Genomic DNA, 25,269 nt, shown 5'->3' on the forward strand with positions numbered 1-25,269 from the left:
CCTGGACAGGTAACAGTTTCTCTGTGTCTCAGGTGCTTCACCTTAAGGTGACATGAACCGTCCCATCATGGCTTAGTGATACAATGCATGTCCACTCTCAGCACAGGGCATGACACAGTGTGCTCGAAAAAGGCCAGCTATCATTATCCTTGTCTCCACCGGGTCCCACACTGCAGTTCACCAGTGCCCATTTTACAGATGAGGAAACTGAGCCACACACGTTTGCTAGTGACAGACCCTGGATGAGAACGGGGGTTGCCAGCCTAAGGGATAGAGGCACACCCCTCAGTCAGGAAGCCTTCCTTCACGCAGTCCGCTCGCTCTCATGCCCACTGTTCCTCAGAGCACCGCTCTGGGCTCCCAGACCCTGCTGCCCCTCTGTTTCCGGAGGACGGACGTGCTCAGATCCTCAGCGCTGGGGACATCCAGTTGTATCGCCCAAGTCCAAGTGAGGCTCGGGGCCTGCCTTTCCCAGCCGGCATTCGGAGGCTTCAGAGTGACATGCGCTGTGAGGTGGCCTGGGGGAGTCAGGACCAGAGGGGTGGGGGTGGGGGAGGAGGAGGCGTGCTGGAGAAGAGGGAGGGGACACCCTGGCCAAAGTGCTAGGACACCTGCCAGGGCTGGACGCTGTGTGCGAGAGGAAGGATACTCCCTAATGGGCTTGGCGCTCTCTCCCTGGACAAGGTCGCTGGCCCTTCCTGAGGCCCTCCCTTCCCTGCTGCCCCAGCATCCCCACTGCATGCCGTGCCGAGGCGGCTTCTCTGCCCCAGGTGGGAGGGGCGGGAGCTCTCTGGGGAGGCAGAGCAGCCTCACCCAGCTGCGGGCTGCCCTGGCAGTCAGGGCCCAGCAGCGCTTCGCTCCCTTCTTCCTCCCCGCTTCTCCAGTGGATAAAATAAAGTCACGTGCTCCGCACACAAACAGCTGCTCACGGTGACAGGAGAGACGAAGAGAGCCACCGGTCACCTGGTCCGACCTCGCCGTTTCACTCTCTTTTAACTAGTTTGGTAATTATAAAAATAGTATGCCATAGTAGCCAAAGGTGGAAACAACCCAAATGTCCACCAGCCAGCTGATGAGGGGACAAACCAAATGTGGAATATTATTTGGTCACAAAAAGGAAAGAAGTACTGATACATGCAATGACATGGATGGACGTTGAAAACATGCTGAGTGAAATAAGCCACAATCAGAAGGCCACATGTTGTATGATTCTGTTATGTGGAGTGTCCAGAAAGGCAAAACCAAGGAGACAGAAAGCAGATTGGTGGTTGGCAGGGGCTTGGGGGAGAGGGGAGTAGGGAGTGACTGCTTAGCGGGTACGGGTCTTCTTCTGGGGTGATGGGGACATCTGAGAGCTAGGTGGTGCTGATGGCCGACAGCATTGTGAGTGTGCTAAATGCCACTGGGTGGACACTTCAAAGCGGCCGACATGGTAAATGTTATATTACCTGTACTTTACTATAAATACACACACACACACACACACACACACACACACCCGTGGTATAAAGCACAATCAGCACAAAACAATTTGGGAATATACATTCCCCCATCTAGATTTTTCTTCATTCCCCACAGTATAGTACTGTTAAGAGTTTCTTGCATATCCTAGAAAAATTGTTAAAATGAATGTATTGCATGTGTCCTGTTAAAAAATAAGTGGAGTCATGTCATATGCTGCGTTCGATTTTTTCCAATGAATGTATCTTGGAGTTCACTTCTGATCAGCACAGAGGACCTCTTCTCTTTCCTTCTCTGTGGCTGGGAAGCACTCCAGCGCGCGGATGGGTGACAGGACAGCAGTGCTCCAGTGTCACCGTGTGCGAGTCAGTCGCCCTGCTGGGCCATCCGGAACCACCCTGTGCTTTCTCGTGTGGAGCGCTAAGTCCCACACCCAAGCCAGTGCCTGGTCTGATCCTCAGAGGAACGGCCGCCTCTTACAGCACTGGAGGGGACCACCTGAGGGACAAGTCAGAACTAAACACTCTCCTTTGTGGCCAGTTTAAGAGATTTTTCAGAGGTAATGTGTACCTCTAAATTATTTTATTGTGCTCACCTATCAGGAAAAATATAATCATGAAATACACTTGTGTTACTTATGTGTATAAATTACATATGTATATATAATTATGTTTGTATTATATATACACAATTATATATAAACTAAATACAAGCATCATGCTATTATTAGATTATAAATACTATAACATTCATGCAGACATTTTAAAAAGATGTATTGATCTAAACATAAATAGAGCATCTACTACATCTGCCTACATCATCTCATAAACCCCCTGGGGTGCCCACACTCTACTCTGAAGACTTCTGATTTCGACCATGTGCTTTTTTATCGTATGCCTTAACTTGACAACCCAATCCATCTGTAAGATGTGACTCTCCGGAAACATACATTATTTCCCCAGTCCACAGAAGAGGAGCACTCGGGTTAGTACCAGCTTCAGTGCTAGGAACCATGTCCTACTGGCGACCTGTGTACCTCCATCTTGGCGCATTTACATGTGTGTTATCTGGCCCCTCTTTCCTACTTAGGGCAGGGGAACAGAGGCCCAGAGCGGTGAAGGGGCTTGTCCAAGGCCACACAGAACTGGTACTGGAGCCCGAACTCCTGACCCCCGGGGTCGCACACACTGACCCTGCATCCAGGACGTCACTGAACGGGCCTGGTGCTCAGGTAGCCCCTCCTCAGGAGGTGGGCATGACTGGGGGAGGGCCGGGCTTGGAGCTTCAGGAGGAGCCGCCTCCTCCTTGCCCTTGACTCCCAGGGCGACCAGAACTTACTGTGAGAGCTGATGTACTCAGGGGACTTGCCTGGCCCCAGGGGAAGGGCCTCCTCATAGTAGTCCTCGGGTGGAGGCCTGTTGGGGAGCGGTGGAGGCAGGTCCGCCGCCTGGAGGGCAAAGAGGGGTGTGTGTGAGACTAAGAAGGCCAGGGGAGCAGAGGGGAGCAGCAGAGTGACAGGAAGGAGGCTGGGGACAGGGAGGCAGGAGCGGCTAGAGGGCAGGATCTGACTGGAGCCATAACGTGTAATAGACTTGCAGAAGGGCAGAGCTGGGAAACCTTGAGTTTATTTGGTTGGTCCTGTGTTTCTTATCCAAATTACTTAAGCCTCAGGGCTCTTCTGTAATGTCTAAAAGTTTTGTAGACTGCCACAGAGGAGGAGTTAAACACTTGAATGAGCATGTGCAGAATTATCAAAAGCTACTGAGAGTTCTGCAAAACCCTACAACCATCTCTGCATACATAGGAGGAACAGCAGGACAAGTGTGAGACATGTAATTTAGTAAGGTGGTATCACCTCGTGGCCAAGAGCTTAGGCTCCTGGGCCAGGGAACCCTGGCTTACAACTATACTGTATTACCTTCCAGTGGTGGGACATTGACATGTCACTCACTCTCTCTGAGCCTCAGTTTCCTTACCTGTAAAATAAGGATAATGATACTAACAACCTCACTCAGTTGCTGCAAGCATGGAAAGGACATAACAAGTGGTCGACAGTTGGTACTGTTGGTGCTGATGACAGTGAATTATGCAGTCGACAGACAGTGCTTGATGTGATTATGGGTCCCTTGCCCTAATTCTTTGGCTCCAAGGCTAGGAACCCTAAATATGATCTAAACCTTCATTTTATGGGTAAAAAAACCTCTAGGCTCAGAGAGAAGGGGTGATTTGCCCAAGGCCACACAGCAGTAGGGAAGAGGGCAGAGGCCACCAGACTCCTGGTCCAGAGCTTTCCCTATGACCCCACCTGTACTACTGCAAGCACAAGTTTGGGTGGGGACGTCCTTTGGGTGGGGACAGGTTCGTTCACCATTATGCCTGCTCTGCAGGGGCACAGTGAGCATGAGTCACTGAAATGTTCCATGGTGCAGTTTCTGGCCTTAACTACCGCACAGAAGAGAGAACGGTCCTGCACACCCAGGAGCACCCCAGCATCGGGGGGAGAGCTTTCCTTGCCCCCTCCAGAGGAATAAAGGGCCTGAGGTGTGGGAAGCTTGTCCATGACTCACATGTTTCAGAGACGGGCTCTTGGCTGGCTCAGGGCTATTTCCTTTGCTGGGTTCACCATCGTCCTCCGGCATGTCCCGAAGGTCACTCAGGTCACAGTCTATGATGCGTCAGGCCATTGGGCAGAGAAAGCCGAGGATGAGCGTGGCAGAGCAGGAAGAGGGCAGGATTGGGGTCAGCAGGCCTCCGCCACCCACTTGGGTAGTAGCCCTAATGAGCAATGGCTTCCTTCCTCTGAGACCTGGTCTTCTCAGCTGTAACCTGGCCTTGTCTATCTTGCAGGGTTATGGAGAGGATCCGATGAAATTACGTCTGGTGCAGTGCTCTGGGGATGTGTAGGGGTTATGTCATGGAAGCACAGTGTTTTCCCTAAGTCTGTTGGCCCCTGAAAGTCTCTCACCCAACCCGCAGCTCCCTCCCTGTGTCGAGGAGTGCTGTCTTCCCTGGAGACAGAACCGGCACTGCACACACCCGGCACGCAGCCCGGCTCAGCTGCGCCCATGCCCGTGGTGCCACCGCGCTGCTCAACCCAGGGCCCAGGCGGCCACTGCTGATGAGTGTGGAGAAGCAGGCAAGACAGCACCCTACGTGCCATACCTTCTTGGGCCTGCATGTTCATACCTTCCTTTCCTCAAATTTTAGGGATGATTTCCTACAACTGTACAGATCTGACTAGACGTTCAGACCTGGTAAGGCCCAGAGAGGCCCAGGAACTTGCTTAATTGATTACTTTTGTAAGGTTGGAGCCAGGCCCAGGTGCAGGTATTTCCCTGCACAGTCCAGGACACTTCCACAGCCTGAGGTGGGGAGACGGTTACTCACCAAATTCTTCAAAGAGGGACTCCACGAAGCTGGGTCCGGAGTGGAGGTCGGCTGTGTTCACATACAGGTAGGAGACTTCCTTTGCTGCGAGGAAGGAGAACATTTTTGTCACATCTCTGCGGTGAGAAGGGAGGGGGCTGGGTCTCCTGACTGTGCGGAGGGGCTGGGTCTCCTCTGCCCCCCTTGGACTTCTGTCCCACACAGGACACAGCATCGTTTGCAAAGCATGTGCATGACCGAAATGATATCCTTGGTTTTCAAACTTTGTTTTCATTTTTACGTTGTTACTGAGGATCTCCTCCCAGTGAAAGGGTGCCCAGAGCCCAGTACAGAAAGCAGAACACAGGGGCTGCTCTGGAGCTGGCCAGAGGACAGGGGCTCCAGCAAGCTCAGCAAAACACTGCCCCTGTCCTCCTCCCAGTCCCATGCGGGCAGCCAAGGACATTGACCTGCTTTGTCACTGGGAAGTAAGGCTCAGTGAGTCATCCAGTAGAGACTTCCCACCATGTCACTCAGACCCCTCCAATAGTGTGGGACGTGGGTACAGCTCATTAGAGTTCACTGGGCTCTTGGTTTACACGCATCACCTCATGGGCTGACCTGGGGTGCAGAGAAAGGCTGGGGCAGGTGAGGCGGCCTTGCTGCTGGGAGACAGTGAGGCAGAGGAGCTGCGGGAAGTAGAGGGAGGGGAATGGATGTGATGCGGGGCCGTGGGTGTGAGTGTGTGTCTGGGTATAGGAGTGTGTGATGTGTATGTGCTCTGTGTATATGTATGTTGTGTGTGACAGCATGTGGACTGTGAGAGATATGTTGTGTCATGTGTGCTGTACATGTGAGCATGTGCTGTTGGTGAGAGTATGTTGTGTGCACACAGTGTATGTCCTGTGTAATGCAAGTTTGTCATGGATGTGCTGTGCATGTGAGGTGTATGTGAGAATGTGGTGTGCATGTGGTATGTACATATGTGTGGCATGTGCCTTGTGTGGGGGGATTTGTGGTGGGTTGAGGATGGAGCAGCACAAAGAGCATGGGCGGGGTTGTGTGGAGAAGGGCTGAGTGGATGAGGACATCGGCCAGACCACGCAGAGTGTTGAATGCTGTGCCACAAGGCCTGGGCTTCCTCTTGCCAGCAGGCCCTGGGGAGTCAGCAAAGGTTCTGGAGGAGGTCTGGGCGGAGCGCTGGTGTCTGACCTGGGAGAGGCTGCAGGCTCTGCAGGATGGAGGCCACGGCCATCTTCTTCTCCAGGGTTTTGTCGCTGAGGTACTCGTGGTCCAGGAGGCTGAGCAGCCCCGTGAGCTCGGGGAGCAGCTGCTCCAGCACTGAGGAGGAAGCATGGTCACGACTCTGCGTCCGGGATGCCGGCCCTGCTCCCACCCCCGAGAGGTCAGGGAAGCAGGGGACAGAGGGTAGGGCTGGGAGCAACGGGGAGGCCTCGGAGGCTTCACACAGCTGTCCCAGAGCTGGCTTCCCAGCCTCCCTTGGGAGAACCCTCTCAGTTAACTGTGACATTCCTCTGGGCTCCTCCGCTCTGCCTCAGACCTCATATGGCCTTAGACTGAGGACTAATATAGCTCGAGAAGAGGCACTCAGGCCTCCCCTTGTCCCGGCATGCCCTCTGCTTTCCAGACCCAGGGGTCCTTCCTCACCACAGCTCGGGGCTCAGTGCAGGTCCCGGGCTGCAGCCCCTGGCCATCCTGGACACAGGCAGGAAGGGAGCCTTCCTGTCCCATCAGTTCATACACTTCAATCTCTGAAAACTTCTGTTTCCGGTGCCTTGGCAGGAGCCAAACTGCACATTAACCCTTCCCATCCCAGGCCCACAACTGTCATTACCATTCTTTCTTTCCATGCTACACCAGTGCTTTTCAAACTTGAGTGTATGTATATGGGAGCTAGCTGGGGGATCTTGTCAAAGTGCAGATTCTGACTCAGGAGGTCTGGGGTGGAACCTGAAAGTGCATTTCTGACAGGTTCCCAGCTGCTGCTGCTGCTGCTGGTTGAGACCACATGGGGTTGCAGAATCCTAGAGCATAGGATCCTTTAAAAGCTGGAGTGTGCCAAAGCCATGATGTCATTGATGTCTCCCTGTTCCGAACAGTCACAAGAACTTGGTTTGCCTTAGAGCTGAAGACCAGCCTCATTACAGTAGTAGCATTGTCCTGATTTGCAACTCTCCCATCCCTTGTGCAAAATAATAAAAGCTAACCTGTGCTGAGCTGTGCTAAGTTCTTTCATACTTGTAGTCTTATTTAAATCTCACATCAAACGTTTTATTATCTCCATTATCTGGAGGATGAAACTAAGGCTCAGAGAGCAGTTAAATAACTTCCCCAGGGCCACTCGGCCAGCACAGCCTTGACCTGGTACCTCGCTCCATTTCTTTGCCCAAAGCACCGTGTTGCCCAGCAGTATTTTATACAGTCCTACCTACAAGTTTCGGGGTAGGCTCCATGATTGCCCTCGCTTTGCAGATGAAGGAACCAAGACTCAGAGAAGATGAAGTAACCTGCTTGAATCACATAGATGCAAGCAGAAGGGCCAGGACTTTCATTCTAGGCTCCTGACTCTCAGCTCCACGGGCTTCTCCCCACCCTGGGCCCTCCTGAAGAGATGGTGAGACTCTGACCCACCGCCACAGGGTCCGACGGGTAAGAGGGGCTATAACATCCTGCACAAGAGAACTGGCCCGGGAGCCAGACTACCTACGTTCAAGTGCAGGCTCCATCATTCATTAGCTGTGGGACCTTTGTCAAGTTACTTAGCCTGTGACTCAGTTTCCTCCTCTGTTAATGGGGGTAATAACAGCACCTGCCTCTTATGGTCACTGTGAAGATGAATTATGCCGTGCATGAGTAGTGCCTTGCCCCATACGTAGTAAATGCTCATGCCAAGTCAGCCGTTTACGGTCATCATAGTGTCTAGTGCGCTGGTCTATGCTGTGTGGATCCCTGTGAGCGTCTGTCCCCCTCCGCAGCCTCCAAGGCTCTAACAAGTATAGACGGCACAGTGAATCTCAGCTTCCTTAGCATCTAGTCTGGGGCCTGCCTGGTGGGGGTGTTCTCTATGGGTTTGAGGAAAGAGGGAACAAACAAGTGACCACGGAAGGACTTTTTAAAAAATAGAAATCTTAGGTTAGAGAGTGCTACTTGCTGGGAGAATGTGACGTTGCCTCTCTCTGTGGCAGTCTTTATCATCGCCTCGAATTTGTTGGAAATGAGCGGGAGGCTGACAGCTACCACCTCGTGAGCTCTCTCTGCCTCGGCGCACTGAGGTCAGGACTTCCCGGGCAATGTCGCATTCTGTCCCCACATCTGTGAGCAGGTCCTATCAGGAGACCTATGTTCCAGAGATAGAGTAGCTATGGGATGGTGGCACGGCTTGAAAGAGGAGGAGCCAGGCTGAGTTCAAGTTTGTGAGATTCCTAGAGCTGCTGAGTCACGTAACTGCAAGGGGCACCCGCACCTCCGATCCTGAGTGAAAGGGGCCAGAGGCCGTGCTGCCTCCAGGGCCCGTGCCCTTTCAATGCCCCATGATGGAGGCTTCTGGGGCGGGTGGGGGGAGTCTCTCTTTGAAGTAGGAAATCATTTAAAATCATCTCAGCTGTTGTGAAGGAAATGTTTTCAAATGGAATCACAAACCCCTCCAGCACCCTCAACAGACACACCAAAAGTCAGTTACCATATTTTTCGGATTACAAGATGCACCACCCAAATTTGGGAGGAAATGGGGGTGCGTCTTCTAGTCCGAATACAGCTTACCTGGCTTGCTGTGCGGGCGGGGGGGGGGGGAGGTGGCAGCCTATGTTGTTTATGTTATTAAATATTTTACCACATTTTTTGCTCCAAAAATTTTTTCCCTATTTTCCTCCTCTAAAACGTAGGTGCATCTTCTGGTCTGGTGCATCTTACAGTCCAAAAAATTCAGTAACTCAATTCCAAAATACTTCCTGAGCAGTAACTGTATGCCCCTTGGAGAACTAGAAATGGAATAAAATATTGTTCCAGTGGGCATTCTCTGACTTCCTGCGCGCGTGCACGTAATCGCTCACAGAGGAGGCACCGCAGACCAGCACGGAGCTCTCCTGGGGCCTGCAGGCAGGGTTCGTGTTTGGATATCCAGGACACGGCTCTGCTGTCTGCAGGAATGTCAGGGCTGTGGGGGCAGCGGCTCTTTATCCTTCTGCCAGGGGTTTACAAACTTCTTAGCCTCAGGAGAACTTCACACTTTTAAAAATCGTTGAGGACCCCAAAGAGCTTTTGTTTTATGTGGATTATATCTATCAACATTACCTGTGCTAAGAATTAAGACAGAGAAAACTTTAAGGCACAACAATGCACAGGCACACAGCCCATGAGCCTTCAGAGCTACCACATCATCACGCAGCACGCAGCCTCTGGAAACGCCATTGGATGCTGGTGAGACCACGAGGGTGGAAAGCCACCGGAGGCCTCAGTACTACATGACAGTAGTTCCCACCTTACAGACCCCCTGAAAGCATCTTGGGGACCTCCTAGGCATCCCCTGCCCCAATCACACCTTCCTGAGGGTTACTGTCCTTCAATGCAAGACCTCAAACTTTTTGGACTTTTTAAAAAATAGTGTCCACACACTGGTTCTCATTATATTTTCAGAGTTGTGAGGCCGTTGTGGCAATCAGCTTTATAACAATTTCATTACTCCCAACTCCCATTTTGTCCCCAGCCCTAACGGCCACTTGCCTGTCGTCATCTGTATGAATTTGTCTATTCTGACCGTTTCATGTCAATTAAAGAAAAAAATACAATGTGGCCTTCTGTGACTGGATTCTTTCAGGTGGCATCAAGTTTTCAAGGTTCATTTATATTGAAGTGTGAATCAGTACTTCATTCCTTTTAACTGGTGAATAATATTCAGATCAGCCGTCCCCTCTGTCCGGCCCTTCCTCTCCTCCCCGCCCCTCCCACCGCCACCTCTCCTCCTCTTTCCTTCTGCTGTGACGGAGGTCCCAGAGTTCTCCTCGCTGCTATAGGCAAGTGCCCGTGTGTGGCAGCACTCCTGCTGCCAGTGTGAGCTTTGTTAGAACGGTCTCTGAAGTAGTGACTGCTAGGTTGGGAGTGAGTTCTCTGCATTAAGAAACATGAGCTGGGCCCTGGCTGGGCAGTTCAGTCCGTCAGAGTGTCATCCCTTCACGTGCAGGCTGTGGGTTTGATCCCCGGTCAGGGCACATACATAAAAGGGTCAACAAATAAGTGGAGCAGCAAATCGTTCTCTCTCTCGAACCAATAAATAAAAATTTAAAAATACAAACATGAGCTATAGCAGGCAAGCTGTGTTACACTTTTTTCCCCCTGTTGCTTGACAGGGTTCCTAACATAAGACGTTGATTCTAAGTGTTTTTTGTTTAACTGAGATGTGGTCATAGAAGTCCAGATAGTGCAAAGGAGAATGAGGGAGCCAAGTGACTCTGGGAGAAGCAGAGGGCACGAAGGATTGCCCAGGCCAGCGGTGGTTTCTGCCGCCTGGAAGGAGCGGGTGGCAGCGGGTGGCAGAGGGAGTGTGAGCCCTGGGGGAGGGCTCAGCCTGTAGACAGTGAACGGGCAAGCACCCTTCCCTAGAACCGGGCCGTTACTGTGCGCTGGGCAGTTAGCACGCGTCATCTCATTCAATCCTCATAAACCTCATGAGAGGTATGTTTTATTGCTGTCTGTGCTCTATGGGGCAGGAAACAGAGGCTAGGAGAAATGAGGTCACCCAGCCAGTAAACAGTAAGGCCCAGCCTTGGGCCCAGGTCTGTTTGACTTCTAAGCTTGCCCCCTGCTCACGAATCCTCCATCAGAAGACTGGCTCTGAGCAAGCAGAGGCCAGGCTGGAGGAGGGGGGGAGCAGGGGGACAGCCCCTCAAAGCTCTCCTGCTGAGGGCTCTGGTCTGTGACTTCACTGGGGCCCCCGACCTGGGGGTCCCTCACTGGGTGGGTAAGAGACCCTTATTGTGGGTCTGAAATTCCTGCTCAGCGGGCCTCTCCCTGCTGGCCCCTTTGAACATCAGAGTCCTAACAATGAATATCTCATAGAAGAAGAACAAGCTCAAAGTCATGTAACTCAAAGCATACACCTGACTTAAGAGTGGGATCTCATCCCAGAGAGGACCTTATACTTCATACAGGAAAGCTTCCAGCCAGGGCTCGGTTTCTCAAGGATAATACAGAACTCTTCCAAAAAGCTCTCAGGTGCAGTGAGCGCAGAGGAGTCGTTGATGGCAGCTTTGTCTTTAAGGCCAGATAACTCACAGGGATTTAAACCATCAGAGAATTTAATTTGTAGAAAAATCATAAAATGCAGATAGGCATGCGCTGGGAATGGGAATTGAACCCTCAACCCTTTAGTGCCTGGGATGACAGTCAACCAACCAAGACACAGTGACCAGGCATCCAGGTGATTCTGATGCAGGCAGTCCAAGGTGCAATCAGTAAAAATACTCCACCAGTGAAGACATACTACAGGGCATGTCTGTGACCATAAGGAAAGTGGGAAGACCTCCTCATTCCTTAGAAACTTATCATTAGATGCCCCCTTCTGAAATGACTGAGCATCGAGGTGAGAATAAGAGTCCTAAGAAAATTATAACTAGCTGGAGCATGAAGTCTTGCTTAGAAGAACATGATGACGAGGCTAGGGGTCAGACCTGCGTGAATTGGAACTCCTGTGCTGCCATCTCCAAGCTGCACAAATGGGCCCGTTAGAGAGCCCTGAGCCCTTGTTTTCTCATCGTGAAATAAGAATCATAGCATTCCAGCCTCCAAGGCGGGGGAACTAGGCAAGGTCATGCTTGTAGTGGTATTTGGGGGCAAGGGGACGTCACGGGACCCTGAGCCCCACCACGTGGACTGGTCATGGCTCTGGGCCTGACACTGAGCTTGGGGTGCTTACGGCAGAGGGAGGCAGTGGATCCACTTCCCTCAGGGTGCTTACATTCTGAGGAACCCCTCCATGGCAGGCGAGGGGACCCAGAAACCCTGTTCCTGCCATCCCCAGTCAGGAAGGGTCTCCGTCACCCGTTACTGACCTGCCCCCTCTGGTCTGCACTCCTGGTTTAGATCACTTCTGCTTTCTGAGGACAGACTGGGGCACCAAGGACAGGACTGTCTTTTATGTCTAGAGTTTATTTAGAACCACGAATACATTTCATTGATCTTGTTTGGTTTAGTTAAGCCTTAGGGAGGTACAGTGAATTCCAATGAGGAAAAAACACAGGAAGAAATGGTTTAAATATTGTTTATAAGTCTTCAAGCCTTCACTATGTGGGGCGGGCAGGCACAGAAACCCAAGATGGGCTGTAACTGTTCTCTGGGATGCAAAAAAGGTTGCCAAATAAAATTAGAGACCAATTTTTAAATATATCTAAGATTAGACTACAACATGCTTATTGTTCCTGGTGAATACCTAACTAAGATCAGTTTTCTCTCTGCTTCTCTACCCATGCTACATAGTTGAAGTCAAAAGGTATAGGGCAGAAATTCAGCTCTACATTTGCTCGCAGGACCGCATCCCTGGTCTATACCCCTGATGCATCCTGAGTGAAACCTTCAAGCAAAAGGTGTTCAGCACTGCCAGTACGTTGTAGTGCGGGGGAGGTCAGATTTACTTAGAAGTATCAAAAGCACTGAGTCTAATTTCCATGACAAGAGAGAAGTGAATACATTAAACTTCAGCAAACCACAGGAATAACAACCTTTGTTTTGGCTCCTGCAGGGTAGGCTCAGTGAGTACTCTGACCTCTGATCTCAATCCCATCACCTTTCAGACTCTGTAATTTACAGAAATGCTTAGAAACAGCTTACAAGTTAGAATTTTAGTAACTGCAACAGTAGGATGGAATCACAATGTCTCCTTTCCCCGCCTCACTACTTGACAAGTGTCTTTGGGACAAAGATAACTCATCCGTCTTTGTTTCCAAAGTCAGAGGAAATGGGACAGCCATGATTTAAAGATGCAAAATAGGATGAGTTGTCAGAACGTGGTTTTACAGAGGGCCTACAATTTTTCTTTTGGTTTACTCAGATTTCCTTTCTCATTTCCAAACAGCAAAATAACCCACTTTTCATCTCACAAAGGCTCCTGGCCTGGAGAGAGAACCAGTGCATTGTGTAAAAAGTTTTGATCATGATTTTAGAGATGACGCTGCATGTCGTGTTTTAACAAGCTAGCACATCAACGAGGCATGATCCACGCCAGCAGTGGGGAGGCAAGCCACCCTGGGAAGGAAAGCAGGACACTTAACAGGTGTGACCTCCGTGTTTGGGAGGTGGGGGAAGGAAAGGAGGAGGAGGAGCCTTTTTGCTAGTGCCTGACACAGATGAGTGCTTACGTATTTGTGGAATGAATTAATTCTTGAAGCAACTTTTTCTTCAGGGTTAATAAAGTGCAGGGGTCTGGCACAAATAATGCCTCTCTCTTATTAAAAAATCTTTTATTACAAAATCATGAGCATGATGTAATTCTATAATATACCAATGCCACACTCAAGCACATCATATGACATTTTAGGTGAAATGTTCAAATTAAAACTATATATTACTACACCCATATTATTACCCTACCAACCACACTCAAGCAGGCCTTACTTCTGCTGGATCCTGTATACTGGCTAGTTAATGTGATTTTTAAAATGATGTCTGTCCTCATAGTGGCTCAGCATAGTAAAAAGATGCTTTAAAAAAGGGAAAAAAAGGACACAAAAAGCCCTGGGGACCAAAGGAACCAGAAGCCCATTGGCTCAGCTCTCCAAGCCCCATTTGTTTGAACTTGTGTCCCTGCATGGATATGGCCACCCATTATTCAGTGATGCCCATTTTGTAGTTGGTGGATTTTAACCTTGACACATTAGGAAATGAAAACTAACACGTATTGAGCAACCCAAACCACCTGAGTTCTCGTCCTGTTTCCCTGTTCCCTAGTGCACACCTTTGGGACACTTACACATCTGCCCCATTCCTCACGTCCGTCACCAGTGACCTCTGAGTACACCCACCTAGCTCATCAGTGGAAACGGGCCCTACTACATGAGAACGTCCCTAGAACAGTGTACTCAGTGAATGTTAGCTGTCTGTATCACTCTTCCATGATTATCATGTAAGAGATTTACAGGTATTAGTTCCATAATTTCACTCTTACAATGAGGTGGGCTAGCCCCACTTTGCAGGTGTGGGAACTGAGGGTTGCAGAATGGGAAGGACACTGAGGAGGCCCTCAGTGGTGCCTCTCCCAGGGCTCCTTTAAGATGCTGCTTTTGCCTACGTGCAGCTCCGGGTCAACCAGCAGAGAAGCCTCTGGCAACACAGGTGAGGCCAGCAGCATTGCCCCTTCACTTCAGGGGTGCGGAGATCTCTTTCTCCTGGGTCCCATCCATGGGGACGGCCCACTTCCTTCCTTTGCATTTACAAGCACTTCTCTAAATCCAAGTGAAGGCCAACCGTGGCATTACATCAGAGGGGACCACACCGGTTGACTGGCATTGTCGATCTCTAAAACAAACACTTCCTGTTGTCCCAGAGTGTGCAGGGAAGATGATGGTTCATGCGGGCTGGAAAAAAATGAAAAAAGAGGAGCAAAGAAATCCCAGCTGCAAAGTTGGTGCCTTAGTGCCAACTGCTTTCCAGGAGTTAAATATAGCGCTGGTGTGAGGGAAAGCAAGGGGAGCGAGGTCACCTTGGAAGACTGTGTGTGTGTTAATTAAAGCTCTGGCAGGAAACTGAATATCCTTTATGCCGAAGAGAATAGTAGGAGTTAGACCCCATGGGACAGAAACATGAAATCCCGATGAAGGGAGGTGGTAAAGAAAAGTGGAAGATCTGGGATTTGGCATTAAGAGGACCTGGTTTGGGGTCTAACTCCTTCCACTTACTGGTGTAAAACGTGGGGTAAGTCAGTTAGCCCCTCTGAGTGTCCCCTTTCTCTTCTGTATTCCCACGTTGGTTGGTGCCAGGGCACGATGGGGAAAGGCTGGGAGAGGGTTTGTAAACCGTGGGGATTATTACTAGGGATAGTGGAGTAGTACAATTCTCTGGTCTACTGTTGTTTCAGGAAGACAGGGAGGCCAGAGGTCAGGGAGCCCGCAGGTCTGTAGGGTTGTTTCTGGGTGACTCTCTTCCCGGGAGTCAGGCCAGGGGGGCAGGGTCAGGAAACCCCTTCATCTCAATGGTCTTTCTAGCTCTGCCTGGGTCCTGTCTATCCTCCACCAGCCTTGTTCTGGGTACCTCGTTTCTCAGTCGTGGGCACCAGGGAAGCTGTGGCTCCCTCTCACCGAGCCATTTCCAGACAGGAGCAAGGTGGGGCGGGGAGATGGGGGCGAGCCACTGACTTCTAAGGAAATAACTTTAGGCTTTGGGACAGGGCTCTCCCAGAATTGTTCCTTTGTCTGCGGATTCCTCCCTGTTTAGCTCACAAAGGAAATGGTTCCAGGAGGAAGTGGAAAACTGTGACACACACAGTCATGACCCCCACCCCCCGTAAGATGGCAGCTGTTTCCATTTTCCGCAGTCTGCACCAACTCCTTCACCTACAGCTGGGGAAACAGCAGCAGTCCCGGGAGGGGGCGGGTGCTGGGATACCCAGTGATAAAGCAGGTGGTATTTTTGAGCTCATAAGTGATGTTCCAGATGTTGTGCTAAGCATTTTGTGTTGACCACCTCATTTAATCCTCATAGTGACCTTCTGAGGTGTAAATACTGTTTTTACTCTAACCAACTGAGGCTCAGCCACAGAACCAAGATTCAAACGTAGGCCCAGCCCTAGAGCCTAAGCTGCCTGTTGCTGCATTAGGATACCTTCTGCTCTCTTCTTCCGACAGGGGTGCCCAACCCCCACAGCTTCCTGGAATGGCAGTGAGCACCTCAGGACTGTTCCCCAGCAGTGTCCACTCACAGGATGAGCACTGCCCTGAGGCCTGGCTGGGGCTGGGCTTTCTGCTTCTGAGAAGTTTGAGTTCTGGGACCTATCTCACCAATAGCCTGGGGCAGACAGAAAGAACAGCCAGCTGGGGGCAGGCAGGTAATGCAGGTAATAATAAAAATATACAAGAATGACAGAGAATGTTCTCCCAGAGAACATTTATTGAATACTTCCTACAAGCAGGGCACTATGCCTAATACTTTTATTTCTTTTTATAAATAGGACCTCAGATAGGAAAAATTGGGTTAATCCTAATTCTTGCTTCATGAGATACTGTCATCATCGGTCCACGCACACTCCATATAGTTTCATAGATAGTTACTTATTTATATAGTCGTTATTTTTGCTAATGTGGTCAGCACCCACAAACCTATCATGCAAAGCAAAAGCCGGGACCTGGACGGTGTCTTCCGTCCCTTTCTGACCCCACGCACGCGCCTGCCGCCCCCACCTAACCTAGCTGCCACCGTACATGCCACATCCTTCACACTCTCACCTTCCCTGTATATAGTGTCCTTGCAAGTAGATGTACCCATACACATTGAAACATTTTAAAATTGTTTTTAACTTTACTAAAAGGGTATAACGCTAGAGGTAATCTTTTGTGACTTTTTCTTTACTATCACTATATTACTAAGATTCATCCAATCGTTTCTTGTCACTGTGTTTGTTCACTGTTTTGTGTGATACCCCATTGTGGGAACATTCTCTGGGCCTAATAATCTGTGCCTACTGCTTCATTTAATCTTCACAGCAACCCCATAAAGCAGGAGTTCTTCGTATCCCAGTTTTACTGACAAACCCCTGAGGCCTGGAGAGGCTCAGGAACTTTCGGGTGGTTGCAGGTACCACGTGTGAACTTTCTGCCCTCCCATGGAACACTGATTTGGTATAGAGGAAAAACACAGGAGCTAGAGTCGAGAGCCCAGGGCTCAAGCCCCAGCTCCACACTTACTGGCTGTGTGGCCTCGGGCAAATTACTAAACGTCTCTGTGTCTCAACTTCCTGAATGCTGAAATGGGGTGATGATAGCTGCTGTGCCTGCCCCTTAGGCAGGCCTGTGGAAAGAGAGAGCGTGCGACCTCGTAGCGGTGTCAGTTGGTAAACTGTGGTTAACAGTACATGTGCCATCTGCCCCCCCTCCCCAGTCAAACAGCAGAGCCTGTGTAGGTTGATGAAAGTGAACATCATGATTCAGGAGATGAGCGTGAACATAATCCCTATTCTGAAGGGCAAAGGTTAGGTTGACAATCAGTCCATAGAAACCTCAGTGTGATAAAAGAACCAGGAAATCCTCAATAGATGCTTCAAGTTGCACTAATAGGAACATACTATGAATTCATCATTGTTATGTTCGATGGGTCTTTTAAAAAATTATTATTTTTTACCTATTTTCAATATCTGGGACCCCACCCACTCCAGTGCTCTTTGCTCATGGTATTCCCTCTGCATGCATTTCCTCTGCTACCCACTACTGGGTGTGTGGCCTTGGGCAAGTTCCTTAACTTCTCTGTGTCTCCTCATCTGCACAATGGGAATAATAATAATACTGACACTTTATAGGGTCGTCATGTTGACACAGTATGGTATTGTAGGGAGTGCTTAGAGCGGTTTCTGATACATGCCAAGTTGACCATTACTGTTATTTAAAATTTCTCCTACTCCCCACATATCCTTTCAGAGTTGATTATTTAGATACCACTTCCTCCAAGGGGCCCATCCTGCTTTCCTGGACAGGTGAGGTTATTTTGTTACACACTTCAAAGTAGATGACTGGTTCAGTGCTCTTCTCCATTAAACTGTGAGCCCCTGAGGGCAGAGATGATGTCTGATTTGACCCCTGCCACCGTTGCCCAGTGCCCAGTGCAGTAACGGGTACATAGCAGGCGCCTGGGAATGGAATAAACGGACAACCCAGAATTCAGAGGAAGGGCCACAGACTAGGGAGAGGGCTGGAAATCCTGCCTATGACAACTGTCTCCCGGAGCGGAAGGGCTCTCGTTGTGGGGTGGGGAGAGGGAGGGCAGAGCACTGGGCCGCTGGGGCACTGGAGGGCAGAAATCTGAACTGAGAAGCAGATGTCCCTTCCAAAAGTTTAACCAGTACAGTGGGTAGTTGAGACACTGGGTTACTGGGGCAAAACACAACCGGAGTCAAACCCTAGCCTAGTGGCCCCAGGCAGCTGATGTCAGCCTGGCTGTCTCACCTGTGAAAAGGGGGACTGTGGCCATGAGAGCGCCCGCCTCTGAAGGCTGTGGTGAGCAGCAGGCAGGCAGGGGGGTGAAGTGTGCAGTGCTGCGCATTGTGCCGACCGCACACGGGGCTTTCTGTCAAGTTTGGTTGTTACTGCTGATGTGGTTGGCAGTCACAGGAGATTCAAGTGTATCCTGGGGGTTAGCCTAAATGTTTCAGATGGGAGCCAAAGGTCAGGCTCAGAGTGGCAGCCTTGACTGATGTTCAGGTAGGAAGTCTCTCTCTTCCTTCATTCCCCTCACTTGCTAAAGCCTCCCAGTGCTAACCTTGGATTTGGTTCTGGACCAGGTGCCCAGGAATCCAGCTCCAAGGGAGCCCAGCCACCCTGGGGCAGACTTTGGAAGACCCTGGGGTGATTCCTGTCTCTAGGACTAGGGGTGGGAATCAAGGACACGATGGTTAAAGATGCTGGGAATGAGTATCCCTCATGAGAATTGACTTGTCCCAGACAAATGTCTCCTCTGCTGGTCCATTACACCAACAATTGTACGAAATCGATGCTATTGAAAATGGACACAGAGTTTGAAGTCGTATCTCTCCTTGTTCTTAACTGAAACATGTTAATCTTGTACAGTCTGCTGCTCATCAGCAATATCTGTTGTAGCTCCTAACTGGCCACCTCTTTCCAATACTCCCTTTCTGCTCTGATGTGAGCTCACTGCTGGCTTCAGTAAATTCCCCAAATGGCAACACTCAGCACAACCCTCGGGCCCACACCTTCTCGGGAACTCCCCAGGGCAAGACACCAGTTTCCTTTGTGACACAGATGATGAAAGAACTCCACACGCTGCGAGCGGTCCCCGTGGCTGATCCCCAATTCCTTTGTAATTCCATCCTCTGGATGGGCGGGCGGGAAGAGCGAGGCCCAGGGAAAGTGTTACAGGGAGAACTTGGATTCCATTCTAATTCATTAAGAAAGGCGATCATTTACAAACCTGTATTTTAAGCTTTAGTATTTTTTTTTAATTGAACGCTTCCTAGTGCTGAGTGCTTTCCTTGCATGTGTCCAGTGATCCCCCATAGGTAGGCAGGAGATTGTTATCTCCATTTTTAGTGGAAGAAACTCAAAACTCAGGGGATTAATGGAAGGAGTAGAACTGTGATTCAAACCCTGCAACTCGACACCATAGGCAAAGCACTCAGCTCCTGCAGTATGCTGTCTCTATTATTAGTTACAGATCAAGCAACACAGCCTCTCAGGGACTGGGGCACACTTAGTTAAAAGGACCTGGAGGATAAGTCCCCTCTCTTGGGAAGGACTCCAGAGGTTCCATTTAACTTCTACCTGCTCCTCCGGGCTGGCTGTAGGGATGCTGACCCGACTTGCACTCTCAGCGCGTTTCCGTGCCTTTCTTCCCCTGCCATTTCTCCACCTACAATACCATCTCCTCAGTGCTTCTGAGGTTCCTGGCTGGAAAGTGTCCCTCGAGCCCTTGGTCTCTTTATATTTTCTTTGAAGGACAATGACCAGGTATGACCTCATGGCACAGGCACTGGTGACCTAGTCTTACTTTCTCGGCCTCACCCGGAGATTCGGGGGTACAGGGACCCTGAGTTTCTTCTCTGTGATCTCTCAGAGCTGCACCTGGTTGCTGGCTAGAGGTGAGGAAACGTGACCCATCTCCCTGGCTTCCCAGCACACTCCTAGATCAGTTTTCTTCTCGGTTCAAGTGGAGCTAAAAAAAATTTCCCCTGGCTTTCATATCAGCTGGATCTGCTCTTAGCAAACCCTCCAACAAGAATGGGCAGGAAGAATAAATATTTATTCTACAAATGAATAAATCTGATTCCATCTTCAAAAGAAAGCTTTGGTATAAATTAGCATAATTTGTCTATTCTAAGATGGCACTGATTTTAAGATGTTTTCAACTATTAAAAAACCCAGCTTTTTTAAAAAAGTGCAGAAAAAGGAACAGATTAATATATCAGTTGTAAGACACGCTCTGATTCTTTTTTAAGATTGTGAGAGAAAGTTTATTTAGCAAGTTGCAGAGGTAGTAAGAGTGAATCAGCTCTGCTGCGTAGGCGCAGGAACCAAGTTACAGGAGCGAAAGAAGGGCCCTTGGAACTTGGGAGAGAGGAAGGCCAAGGTAACGCACCTGGAGGGGAAGCAGTGGGGAAGGGAAAAGCACAGGTGTGCTCCTGAGAGGGACTGCTCCAAATGCGTTCTGATTTTTAAAAAGTATGTCTGGGTACCAATGAAATTTAAAAAATATGGTCCAATTCCATTTTCATTTTCTTCTTTTGTCTCCGCTGCTGGTCTCAGATCAAAGGCTCCCAAGCCTTGACCAAATCACTGTGAAGCATGGACGGGCATCAGCAGTTGTGTCCTGGCCAAGTCCCAGCCCTGCAACCCCGTGGGCTCCTGGGTCAGTGAGGGCGTGTCACGGCCACCAGCACTGATGGCAGCTGGGAAGCCCCCAAAGCCACTGGACAGGTTTCTCTCCCCAGCAGAGGTGTGTCTGTGTTGTGCTGGTACCTGATGACCACATTATTGGTTCTGCGGAAAGCCAACTGGGAGATGGTCATGTGACCTTAGGCAAGATGCCACCCACCGAGCCTCAGTTTCCCCAGTTGTAAAACGAGGGGCCTAGGATTAGACAGGCGGTTTTCAAACGCCGTGCCGATGAAGCTGCGGGGTCGGCGTGGCTTCCTGAGGAGGTGCTGCCTCGGGAGTAGAAGGGATGGAGGGGGCTGTCCTCAGTGTTTTCATTTCTGCTTCACCCAGAGAAGCTCTGTTGCTTAGGGTTTTGTTTGTAAAAAGATTCTGGGGCTAAACATAGTTCAAAAACCACTGTAAGTGGTATTCCTCCAACACTACTCTTGAATACAAACTCGTGTATGGTCCTAGGACAGGGCCTCATTCCTCAGTCTGGACATATCCTCAGAATGCTCCTCACCACAGCGCTGCAGGCAGACATTCCCAACCCGCTGCGTTCTGACCCAGTGGTGGGCACACTGTGTCTTTGAAGGACTAGACAGTGCATGCTTTAGGCTTTGCAGGCCAAGTGTGACCTCTGTTGCAACTGTTCAACTCTGTCCCTGTAGTCAGAAAGCAGCCATAGACAATGCATAGTGAATGGGTATGGCTGTGTTCCAGTAAAACTTTATTTATGAAAGGAGGTGGCAGGCTGGATTTGGTTCATGGGCTGAGGTGTGCAGACCCTTGCACTGTAATACTTCGACCTGACAGGTGAAGAAATTGAAGCCCAAGGAGAGGATTCAAGGAACTAGGTTTGGTTGTGATTCTGATTCCCAGACCGTGAGTGCGGTTCACCCCCCTGCATTGCTCGCTTAGCCATGACTCGGACCCTGGGACTACAGTTGAGGGAATGCCTGGAAAAGACATGTGCCCCACTTCTCCCTCTCAGGAGATCAGTTTTCTCCTCAGTTCTTAGAGGGCTATAAAAAGCCGGGCTTGTCTCCTGCTGTCAGTCAATTCCCCAGCTATGGAATGACTGCAATGCATTGCCACACTCTGCCCCCACTGCAGCCTGACAACTGTGTTGGGGAGAAGAATCTTGTCTGGCTGGCTCTGTGCCTCCTCTCCGACCTGGGGAGTGGTCGGGATTCCCAAGTGGAATTTTACATGGAGGACAAACTCTGTGTGGGTGCTTTTGGGGCAGCCTCTGTTAATTCCGGGAGGATCAGAGCTTCTTGAATTCTAAACACCAGAACTCCTAGGGTCACAGCCGGAGTGTGCAGGGTAAGAAATCAAATCTCACTGGCAGCTGCCTGGCCCTATTGTTCACATTCCTTTTTCCTCCTCTGGTTCTTGGCAGACTCCCTGCCCTCATCTTGAAATCTTTACCTGGTAGGTCCCTGTGGCTTATCTAACAAGTCCTTCATAGAAGTGACCTGGGAGTGACTCTCCAGCGTTCATGGAGAAGTGGTGGAAAGCAGTGGTAAAGAACTTGGATTTGGAGGTTGGCGGGTTTGGTAAATAAAACTTTCTAACCTTCAGTTTCTTCATCTGTAAAATGTGGAAATTTAAATATATATAATTAAATATATAACTATATATATATAAAACAAATTTGTAATTATGTGATGAAAATAAATAACAAGAAATAACTTTTGAATGTAACAGGGGACAAAGTCACGATAAACACTCCCACTTGATTTCCTTTGGTGGGATGGGATTGCAGTGCTGAAGGAAGATAAATATCACAAATGTATCAATATCAAAAACTTCAAATAGTCTACGCATTCACATACTGCCGCAAACATTCCTCCACAGGGGCTATCCTCATTAGCCTACCATAGAAACAGATTTTGCCAAAAACTACGGAATTTTTAATACAAAATTATGTTTATACATTTATAATTCACATGTGCACCATCTGTGGTTTTAGAAAACAGAAGCTACACACTGTGCAGACACTCTGAACCCATAGCTGCAGGCAACGTTTTTGGATGGGCTTTCTCCCCCAGCAAAGTCAGTGACACATTCTGTGAACACAAAAGCTAGACTACGTTAACTTTCTGCTTGTGGGAGGATTAAATGGCTGGGCACACACGCGTGCACTGCCTGTGTCATGGCGAGCACTCGTGGCTGTTGTTATTAAACATATGCTACGTGTTAGACACTGGCAATGAAGTGAAAAGACAGCTTCAGACCATGGGACGCGCATATCCATAGACGACGCATTTAAGTTAGTGCAGCGAAATCTCCTAAATGAGGGTGGAGGTAACCTGAAATCAGGGAGGAGGCTGAAGAGGGGCTGTGGCCGGGGAGTTTTTCCAGGGAGGCGATGCTGAGTGGTCAACAGAGTCTTTTTTTTAAATTTAATTTCTTACATCCTGTCCAATGGGAAGAATGTCTCAGCTGTCCACTCACAGGGCTTTTGCCAGAGTTGAGAGAAGCCACACAAGAGAAGTGCAGGGTGGAAGGGCCCCCAGAGAAAGGATTTTAGTGGTCAGTTCTCGGCCTGAATATTCTTATATTACCCGGGTTCCTTCTAAGACCGTGCTAGAGCGAGCAACAGAGAATCCCAGGTGTCTGAGCGGGGTTGAGGGTCATGACAAAAGCAGTGCACTACAACAGTGAGCACGTCAGACTTGCTTGGGAGCTTTGCAAAAAATACACATTCAAAAACCTCACTCCAGACCCACTGATCAGATCCATTGTAGGATGTTTCCAGTAGGTTCCATAGGACAGATTTTGAGCCCAGCTGGGTTTGAGAACCATTGCTGTAGACAGATTAGGAGTGGTCCTTAAGGTAGGCTGGAGAAGGCGAGAGTATAAGGAGGAAGGTCCTATAGGAGATGACAGGGTATAGGAGAAGAAGCCATCCAAGGTAGATTTTCCAATGAAAGTCCATAGGACTTGGAGTCTTACTGTATAAAGGATGAAGGCAAAGAATAATCACAAAGTCTACGTTTCTGTTCCTAAAATGAGAATCATTGATGGAGAATCTTGGAGCTGACAGTGTCTATATCCAATTTCCATCCTGTGAATTTTTTCTTTCATTTAGTCATCATCTCAACAGACATTTTTTGAGCACCTACTGTGTGCCAGGCATTAAACTGGGTTCTGGGGAAAGAGCTGTGGACAGGTGAGAAGGGCCCTGCCCTCACAGAGCTCACATTAACAGCTAATTCAATCCCACAACTAATTGTAATTGTGAAAATGGCAACCAATGAGACATACAGGGCACTACGAGCACTTTAAAAGGGATGTAGCTTAGGAGACCGGGAAAGATTGCCTTGAGGAAGGGATGCTCGAGCAGATTGCTAAGGATGAGTAGGAGCTACACAGGTACAGGTACAAAGGCTAGTGTGGGGAGAGCCCACAGTAAGAGATGGACAGGGGCCCAAAGTAAGTTTGTGACAGACAGGGCAGGACCTTGAGGGCCACCACAAGGATTGTAGTCTATTTCTTAAGAACATTGGGAGACTTCTGAAGGGTTTAAGCATGATCAGGTCTATGGTTTTAAATAACTGTCTTTAATTGCATCCTGCCTTCTTCCCAAATTCCATCCACAAGCAGAGATAATTCTTAAGTCCATTAAAATCTATGATACAATGTGTATTTAAAAGATCAGTGCTTCAGGCCGAAGTATACATTCCTAGAAGTCTTGTTTTCTATAATGTGCAAGAGGGCCATGTCTATGGAAACAATGTGAATATTAAGTGACAGTTGTCTTTAACCTATGTATTACTCTGGTCCCTACAGGGGCCATCCTGTGTCTTCTCTGATTTGTGGCCACTCAACCTCTGCTTCATGATGTCCCCGGGCGACTCCAATTCTATCACTGAACACCTCTTTTTTATTTGTATGCTTCTCCTAGAGTGAGCCCAAGTAATTCTCTGTTTAACCTCTTGTCTAGCTTTCTGGAGACTCTATTACCTCTTCTACAGGACTAATCCCATGCCCCCCCTTCAAATTCAGTCTCATTCACAAACAGACCCATTTCCTTCAGGAGTTCCTCACATGGTTGTGTTAACAGAAAAAGAGAAACAGGAAGGGTCACCTGATTTGGTGGTGAATAAAATGAGTTCAAAATTGGGTCACTTGGAGGTTGAGTTGACCTCCGAATGGAAATGTACCACAGGCGGGAGGTGATGCAAGAGTAACCCATGGCTAAAGATAGACATCGAGAGTCCCCCCTAGAGGGGTTTGGTTCTCTACGGGAGTGAGTGTGGACAGGGGGCTGAGCTGGTGAGGAGATAAGGGAGGAGAGAGAGGGCAAGAGACATCAAAGAAGAAAGAGCAAGTGAGTCAGAGGGAAATACGGGACACAATTAGTAGGCACTCACTATGGGCCAGGCACTGGGTGCTGGGAAAATATGACCACATTTCAGCCCCTCACTGCTAGGTGTCCTTCCTGCTGCTTTACAGACTGAGGGAACAAGGCTTACGCGGGTCACTTGCCGTAGGGCAGGAGAAGCAGAGGGTATGAGCCAGTGTGAGTGTGGGGTTGGGGCATGGGAGAGGCAGAAAAGACTTTCTGGAGGGTTGGAGTGGTGGTTATTTAACCTACACTTATTTGACTCCAAAATCCATGCTTTTCCCATCTCTGCAAAGTTGGAGAATGCATTTAGAAAAAAGTAGAAGGTCAACAGAGCTACAGAGAAGTCCAGGAGATGGGACTTTGAATAGGCCAAGATTAGACAAAACGGAAACCATTTGTAACCCTTAAGAGTGGGCTTTCAGCAGAAGGTGTGATTGGGAGTGAGACTGCAGGCAGTGGAGGAGTGTGTGGGAAGGAACAGGAAGCTGTGAGTGCTGACCATTT

General features: G+C 49.3%; 1 protein-coding gene across 3 annotated transcripts in view; it reads right to left on the bottom strand.

Annotated features, from left to right (window-relative positions):
• Positions 1-25,269, bottom strand: part of AFAP1L1 (actin filament associated protein 1 like 1) — a 58,405-nt gene that overhangs the window by 27,516 nt on the left and 5,620 nt on the right. For 2 of the 3 annotated variants that reach the window (XM_045830190.1, XM_045830189.1), the window contains exons 2-5: positions 6,040-6,168; positions 4,849-4,932; positions 4,029-4,126; positions 2,800-2,908 (exon numbers count right to left, since the gene is read on the bottom strand). In XM_045830190.1, coding sequence (XP_045686146.1) covers positions 2,800-2,908; positions 4,029-4,126; positions 4,849-4,932; positions 6,040-6,168 — 420 coding nt within the window. Of the gene's footprint in view, positions 1-2,799; positions 2,909-4,028; positions 4,127-4,848; positions 4,933-6,039; positions 6,169-6,495; positions 6,599-25,269 lie in introns of those variants that run through there. The other variant, XM_045830191.1, reaches the window with a different exon arrangement.

Source organism: Phyllostomus hastatus, unplaced genomic scaffold (genome assembly GCF_019186645.2).
Source record: "Phyllostomus hastatus isolate PE091 unplaced genomic scaffold, TTU_PhHast_1.1 phas_contig_150, whole genome shotgun sequence".
NCBI lineage: Eukaryota > Metazoa > Chordata > Mammalia > Chiroptera > Phyllostomidae > Phyllostomus > Phyllostomus hastatus.